Source organism: Daphnia pulicaria, chromosome 7 (assembly GCF_021234035.1).
Source record: "Daphnia pulicaria isolate SC F1-1A chromosome 7, SC_F0-13Bv2, whole genome shotgun sequence".
Classification (NCBI taxonomy): Eukaryota; Metazoa; Arthropoda; class Branchiopoda; order Diplostraca; family Daphniidae; genus Daphnia; species Daphnia pulicaria.
Window position 1 is genome coordinate 1,756,001 of NC_060919.1, and position 8,174 is coordinate 1,764,174.

At 44.8% G+C, this 8,174-nt stretch overlaps 1 protein-coding gene across 1 annotated transcript; it reads right to left on the reverse strand.

Moving 5' to 3' along the window:
* Positions 1-307: 307 nt before the first annotated feature.
* Positions 308-7,170, reverse strand: LOC124349720 (homeotic protein empty spiracles-like). The gene is made up of 3 exons (XM_046800526.1): positions 6,153-7,170; positions 2,040-2,215; positions 308-1,067 (listed from the first exon to the last, which is right to left on the reverse strand). Exons 1-3 carry the CDS (start codon positions 6,916-6,918, stop codon positions 708-710), a joined length of 1,302 nt encoding a protein of 433 aa, XP_046656482.1. The 5' UTR covers positions 6,919-7,170; the 3' UTR covers positions 308-707.
* Between the last annotated feature and the right edge of the window lie 1,004 nt (positions 7,171-8,174).

The following is an 8,174-nucleotide window of genomic DNA, read 5'->3' on the forward strand; positions in this document are numbered from 1 at the left end:
AGCCATCCGTCCCTTTAATGAAGCCAGCAGAGTTCAGTTTTTAAAGAGTATATGGCCATCAGTTATTTGGCTGGGCTGAGACTCGACTGGCCAAGTCAATTTGTGCTATAACCAAGTCAATTCTTTTATACAAATATTATTTTCATGGAGCTCTTTGACCCTTTTTGTCGTTCCCTATAGTGTCTGTGTGTTGGTGGACTTAATAAATAAAAAATTACAACATTTTGGAAACTAAAAAACCGAATCAAATAGAACCAAATCGATTTGTTCGTTTCAAAAAATTTTTTAAAATGATTTCGAGTCGAAATTTCGAATGTTTGAATGTCACTTCTCTATTTCTTTTCTTCTTGCCGAAACAAACAATTTTTCTGCTTTCGATAGATTGGACAAAAGGGGATTTTGAATTACACAACACACACACAGTCACGAAAAAATAAAAACTAATTGGCATAGAATGATCATTTACATTTAAAAAGAAAAAATAACCCTCGGATTATTTGTAATTTCTTATATAATAATAATCCACCAAAAATTCCAAATAATAATAATAATAATAATAATGAAAAAAAACATAGAACAAAATGATGGAGATGATGAGAGTCCGACTTCAGCAGATTCCAAATGTTTCAAGTTTTTAAAAAATTAAAAAAGTAAAATAAAAACATTTTTATACAGACAGGACGAGGATAAGTTGTGGTTGTTGTTGTTCAAGTGGCTTGATGGTGGTGGTGGTGGCGAGGCAGGTGCGGCTGCTGGTGCTGCTGGTGATCCATCGACGGATCGTCGGAATCCTCCAGCTCGATGTCGCACGACATGTCGCTGTCGTCATCCTCCTCATCGCCGATGCTGTGGCCGGCCATCATCTGCATCTGCTGATGCTGGTGACTCTTGTGGCCGCTACTCCCACCACCGGAAGAAGAAGCGCCACCGCCTCCGCCACCACCTCCGCTGCCACCGCTGGATCTGTTCTTATTCTTGCCATCCGGCGGTTGATCCTCCGGCCCGTCTTCCCCGTCCTGCTGGACCCTTTTGTGCTTTGTCCTCCGATTTTGGAACCAAACTTTGACCTGGACAAAGGAAACAAATGTTTGAGCTGACTACTGCGAGATCTGCCATAACGCGCTTTTGTATATAAATTCAATTCAATTTGGAGATAGAATTTGATTGATTGATTGATTGGATGGAATGGAATGGGAGAGAAAATAAGCGCAGAGGGAGGCAAAAAGTTGGGGGGGAGCTGCCGATCGGAAATGATGGCGACGAGATGGATGGAATGTTGTTCCGCGGAAATGAGCTGCAAAACGGTCGTGAATGGCTTTTGACATCTCAGACATTTGTGCTGATGGTTCTAAACACACACACACACAGCCAGAGCCAGAACTAGTCAGTCAGTCAGCCGTAAGGATTTATATCATATCATATAATATGCCAAGCCAGCTAGGCGATTGGCCCAGTCTTCTTTTTCCTTGGGTTCTACTGTATATATCCACTCCATACTCTCGACTCTATCCAGCCATTAGGCTGCAACTTCCGCCAGCCGCTTCGCTCCACTGCTCCCATCCGCACTTCCGATCGACGTCGGCAATATTGATGATGGCTCGTCGCCCGGATCCTCCTCCTCTTCCCCCCACCCCCACCCACCCTTCAATGCGGATAATATCCTTCTCTCGCTGCCTATAGTTTGCCTTATACATTCGCTGCTGTGTGTGTGTATAACTTATGATTATTTATTTAATAGGAGAGGCCTCGGCCGGTTTTTGATCTGTTATAGACGATAAATAATCGACTGTATTTATATGCTTATATATATATATATAGACTCTGTATAGCTGCTGCTGGATAGGCATAAAGGATCCATCCATCGGCCGGATCGTTTCCGCAACTCGTAAAATATGCTACACTAGAGTCAAATTTATGTTAGACTATCACATTTTTTTCCCCCTGTGTGGGTGTGTTTGCCCAGTCTTTTTTTTTTATCCCCCCCCCCCCTCACGAATTAAAGTTGATTCCATCAGATTTAATGCAAAATAAAAATTTACCTGAGTTTCGGTGAGATTGAGCGACTGGGCCAGCTGCTTGCGCTCGGCTCCGACGACGTAGTGATTCTTTTCGAACGCGTGTTCCAACTTGAGCAGTTGGCTGGGCGAGAAGGCCGTCCGCACGCGCTTCGGCTTGCGGAACGGCGACAGGAGGAATCCGGCCAAATCAGCCGGCCCTGTAGACACAATAAAATAAAAAATGGATATTTAATTTTAATAAACAAACAATGGCATTCACAACTCTTGACTTTTGGATGATGTTTGCGTTTTGTCTGTTTCATTCGCGTCGAAACTAATTGACGGTTGACCCGGCCAGCAGCAGACAAAAGAAGAAAATAAATAATTCCAGCTCAACTATATAGTATATTATATAATAACTCGAGCGCGCGCACAAACAAAATGACGAGTCGAATCATTTTTGTTTATTTTTTTGTTTTTCAAAAAATTTTTAAAAATGAAAAAAGTAAAAAAGAGAAAAATAATATTCAGCGGAAAAGATGATGATGATGATGATGGCGCTGATGATGATGATGGGCGCGCTCCCGTGTTGTTACACATATACAGGCAGACGGACAGCAGGGTGAGGTAGCGTAGCCCAGCAATATTATATAGCCTATATGGTTTGCTGCCTCATCAAGAGTTGATTGCATAATTGACCTATTGCATGTTGTCGGCCGACGTCCTCATCAGCCCTTTTTGGCCCACCCCATCCCACCCTATACTATGCTGGCCTGGCTGGCCTGGCTGGCTGGCCGGGTGGATTATAATAGACCCGTGTCGTCGTCGTCATCTCTCTCTACTCGTCACGATGATTATGATGTGATGGTGGGAGGATCGACAAGGATGGAGAGGATGACTTGATCATTCAATTGTTTTTCCCGCTCATGTCTGTCTGTCTGTCTGTGTGTGTGTGTGTGACTTTTTAGATTCAATTGTGTTTTTCCCCCCAACAACGGGCGCTAAGCACGTTTGATATATTTATATTCTACACCCCAATCGAGTTAGTCAAAAGCACGGCCCAGCTCGACAGCTAGTTTGGTAACAAAAATATAAACTCTTGTAATCATATATAGGCCTGCATCTTGGTCGTGGTAGGCCTCTGTATCGTCCATCATTACGGCCATCATCGTCGAAATAACGGCCGAGTAATCGACCCAATTTCATTTTGGTGGCGGCCGTGGTGGTGGCGGCCTATTCCGTTCAAATTGCCCGCGCGTTGATTATACCACAACCCCGAGTTGCCACCCGAAATGTTATATTTATAGCAGCAGCAGCAGCTCAGCTCTACATGGTACATTTTATCAAAAAAATAAAAGACCAATCAAGTTATCGCGGGTGATGATCGACTTTGTCTACAACTAAAAAGGGGGGGTTAGGGGGACGGACAAAATAACTTTTTATATTTTTTTGCCCGTCTGGCTAGCTGGGATATGTCGACATGAGATTGCGATTCTTACGAAATATCAGCAGAAGCGCTTCATCATTTCGCAACGGATCTAAAACAAAAAAAACTTGGAATTTTTCTCCCGAATTTTGTTTCTCCCGCGCGCACGCGAATTCGAAATCAAAGGGGAAAAAACGCGCAGACGACTTTATCCTTTTTCGTCCATCTTGATTATTTGCTGGCGCTGGTATTTTTGTTTGATTATTTTAAAGAGACTTTCCAATATCGACTTGATTTGAATGGACCAAAAAACGATCGATCGAATCATGAGTAATATTATAGATAGACCCGTTTTGGGGGATAAATGTATCGATTTATTTATTCCCTGGAGGAGGAGGGGGTGTTATTGTGGCGGGTGTCGTTCAAATTTTTACTTTAATCTTTTGTCTGAAAAGCGGTTTGGATTTAAGGGGGAGGGAGTCGATTTTGAATAAAATTTCTATCGATATCTTATACGCATAATCAATTAGAAGATTAGTGTCGTCTGCTTGCGTTTTGTTAGTTTCGATAATGTGGTGCAAGTGATTAGTGCATATTATGTGATAATGAAAGACCAAACGATCACTTTTTTTAGTGCAAGTGGGTGCAGGAAAAATAGCACAAGAAATGAACTCTGGTCACGGCTCTTAATAGAGTATAGCTTAATGCACACATTAACTCGCATGCTACAGGTACAAATAAAACTAAGAATACCAATGGAATGATTGTGGGAGCTATAGAACAGTTAAACCTGTTCCAAATTGGTGAAATGTTAGATTTCCTGACTATAGCATCTATACATGTGTCGAATTGCTGGCAGAAAGTTTGCACTATCTAACCTATCCCTTTGTGCAGATTTCAGGCCTGAGCCAGCCATCGTAACCACAAGACTATGCCAGTTTCGCTCAAGTGCTGCTATTGACCTGTCATCACCAACAATCCCATTGTCAATATCTCTTGGCTAATGATTTTTTCGTTACTTTTATTCTTGTGACCTGCTGCAGAAGAGTGATGCATGACTTGCAGCATGTATCAGTGTGTTACATGTAAGCCTTAAATTCTCCCATTTATCAAAAATGAAGTTATTTAAATTACCCATTAGGGTTTATTACCCACAGTCAATGAGTCAACTTTCCTTGCTTGGTTGTTTCTTGTCAATATTTCTACGTAACCCATTTTTGATTTTTGATTTAGATAATCAGCATCCATTTTGATTGAAGAAACTACCCATGTCGGATCGAGTTGCAGAATATCTCTTCTCCCCCTTTTCTTTTAATGTCCTCCTGTACACCTATGTGTGTGTGGGGGTGAATTCACGAGGACGTCTCTATCCCGCCTGTGTATACGTTCAACTTTTCTACGGATGGATGGAGAACTTGTGGAAGCCTGGCTGTGGATTTCCCGGGCTCAAAGGTAGGACTAATCTATCTCTAATCTTCTTTTTTTTAACTCTTTGGTAGCGTTGATCCTCAATCGTGACATCGTTAAATTATTCCTGAGCTGTGCGTTTTCTCTCGCCGAATTTTGTCGACTCTCAGTTGGAGATCAAATGAAATAACTCATTTGTGTAGAACACGACTGCAGATCATCAGTCTTCTTTTCTTTTGTATCTCACAATTTTGTCCTGTGATGGGTAAACCAAAATCTATTTTGAACTTGAAAACACTTGAAGCCAAGTGCAACTAGAGAATTTGATGACCAAGTTTGGTCTAACATGCGCTTATCGCTTATCGCCGAGTTCACAAATTTTGATTTGATTTTCCTTTTTCGTGTCAACTGGAAATCGGTCCGTCTTTTTTATTTTCTTTTCTTTTTTGATTATTCCCAGTATTTTGTCTTAAAGTCCAGGAGATAGAGCCAGTCTTATTCTCTGTGTGTGTGGAAATGATGCTGTAAATGCCCTCGCAACTGTCAGACATAATGTCCAGTCAAGTTGTTGTCGTGTTCCGTCAGGCGAGGAGGAACACGACCTCAGTTATTTGACTTTTTCTCTCCCAAAATTTTTATTTTTTCTTTTATTTTTCGGAATAAATCTTCAAATTTCCCCTGAAGAAAAAGTATGGGGGGAAAAGGGAGACGGGGCGCGATAGCTGATTATATAAGCCAGGCAATAGAGTAGAGAGACGAGAGCTTTATCTTTCTACGCTGTTGCGTTCCAGCAGCTGGACATTTCGACTGGAACAAAAGGCAGAACATGAGAAAAAAAAGAAGAAGAAAAGTGACTGGGCTAGGCTGCCGAGCCCACGTAGAAAAAAAGGGAAATGACAGAGAAATATCGTTGTCCGGCTCATGGGCACATGAAGATGAACCGGCCAGATAACCCCCTCTTTTTTTTCTTCACCCTCATACACACCCCACCATGTCCTCCTCGGCAGTTATGTACAGGAGAACCAAAGAAAAAAGGTATACACACACACACTCTCTAGGCCGGCTGGCCATCCACTATCTTGGCATACACACATGATTATAGCCTGTGTACAGATAGGAACCTATCGACCCTCGACGCTATTTGTCTCTCCTATGAGCTGCTGGCCCATCTTTGTCCCATCTTTTTTTGTTTGTCTTCTTCTTCTTCTGGTTTGGGCCGTTTGACGCAACTTGTTGTGGGAATAGAAACCCCGACGGCCCCATTTGAACGAGCCCCCCGGTTATGACGTTTTGGAAAACATTTGTTTGATTTCGTTTATTACCTGGCGGGAAACGGTGGGAGGCGACAGCAGCTGCGGCGAAGAGTCGCTGCTGATGTTGACGGGCCTGGGCCAGCAGCCACCACTGCTGGGCGGCCAGACTGGATTGCTGATCCGGCCGGATCATTCCGACTGGACTGTGACTGTTGCCGGCCATGGCCGATTGTCCAGGAGGCGGTTGCGGAGGTGGTGGGAAGTTGGCCGGCGAAAAGGCCGAGCCCGGGTGATGAGGTGGGAAGAAATTGTGCCGGCCCGATCCCGGATGTTGTTGTTGCTGTTGTTGTTGCTGTTGCTCGTAAAGCTGCCGGAGGTTGGCCAAGGCGGCCATGTCGAGATAAGGTGGAGGGTGATGGCCGGACGAGGCCGGAATGACTGACGCCGGATTCCACGACTGGAAGAGCGGCGATCCAGGCCCGATAACGGCCGGCTGCTGTTGTTGCTGCTGGCCGCTCAGCCGTCGGATCCGGCTGCTGGAGTGATCGGCAGTCGGACTGGCCGATCGGCTCGAATCCGGCGTGACCGAATGGACCGGCGACGACTCTCTGGCATCTTCTTGATGGCCTCCGCCGGCCGCTGATTTCTTCTTGTCCGTCGCCTCACTGACGGCCGACGACTTTGGACTGTTCCTCTTGTTGTTGTTGCCGCCGCCGCCCGTTCCCACTAGGAAGTCGATGGAGAATCCGATTTTTGGACGGGCAGCCGACGCCGGCATCGGCCCGGTCGGCGTCGACGGACTCTTGGATTCCGGAGTGGCCGCACGAGGCATCATGCTGCTCGTTTGACTCTTTTCCGACCTCTTTCCAGGCCTTTTTGAATTTGAATTTGAATTTCGGGGTTTTCGTTTTCTGCTGCTGGCCACAAAAATCGAAAATCAAATTCCAAACACCAAACACACTGAAACACACACAGAGCCACTCAACACGACACTTAAACTCACACACACGTCACACCGAAATCAGCACCAAAAAATTTGAGTCGATTCAAAGTTGAATTTAAAACAAAATTCCACTCGTAGTTGTACCTCGTTGGGTTTTTAATTCTCTGACACTCACAAAATCACGAAATTTTAAAAACAAACCAACCAAACAGTTGAGTTTATGTGTTTTATTTGTGAATTGACGCAATAATAATCAAAATTCACAACGACCAACGACGCAGGGCGATCTGCGCACTTCTTGCCCGGCGCCCGGCTCTTCTCTTTCTCTCTCTCTCTTTCAACCAGCAGCACAGCCGACACACCGTTCGGTTGTTGGGCCGTTGACACACACACACACACACTCACACACACACTGAACAACTCACATGCCAGGCCAGCCAGCCAGGAGCGGACAACACAAAAGAAGCGAGTGGAGAGTTGGAGAGACGTGCCACAACCGAAAACACACGTCACGACCGTTTTTTTTTCTTTCCTTTTTTTCGTTTCGTTTATCCAGACAAAAATTTCGTTTCTTTTTTTTCTTTTTGGGGTTTGTTCAGAGAGGCCAGGCCACGCCCACATGGGTTTCCGAGGGGGATGGAGTGCCGGTTGGAGAGACAAACGGGGAGGAGCCGGACGAGTCGAGGGGGGCGACCGCGTCGACTGGCGGCGACCAATCGGATGGCCGGCCACTCGTTCGGCCCGCACAGGACGAACCGCATAGGGCCAGGCCCGTTTGTTGCACGTTTGATTTTTTTTTCCCACTAATATTTTTATGGGGCGCGCGCGCGCTGGCCCCGCTGGCCATTATCGGCATCCTAACGCGCATTCCGCGCACAATATCCTACTCAATTTTTATATTTTTTCAATTCGATTGCAATCGACTCTCAGATTTTCTTCTTCTACCAACCAACCAACCGAATTGAAATCAACGGATTTGTAGATTTCTTTGACCGTCTGAGAAGAAATAAGAAGGTAGAGAGTTAAATTCCGGAAGGTGTAATGCCTTAACGGCCGGATGGAAAACCTTGAGAAAATATTTCCCAGCTCAGCCTAGTAGATTTTTGAGTTGTGCGTGTTATTCCAGTCGGAGCTGGAGATGATTTATA

Coding starts and splice junctions, on each gene's coding strand:
- LOC124349720 (XM_046800526.1), bottom strand. CDS start 6,918: ATGATGCCTCGTGCGGCCACTCCGGAATCCAAGAGTCCGTCGACGCCG. Junction 2,216..6,152: donor CTCCCACCGTTTCCCGCCAG/GTAATAAACGAA, acceptor TTGTGTCTACAG/GGCCGGCTGATTTGGCCGGA. Junction 1,068..2,039: donor TCAATCTCACCGAAACTCAG/GTAAATTTTTAT, acceptor TCCTTTGTCCAG/GTCAAAGTTTGGTTCCAAAA.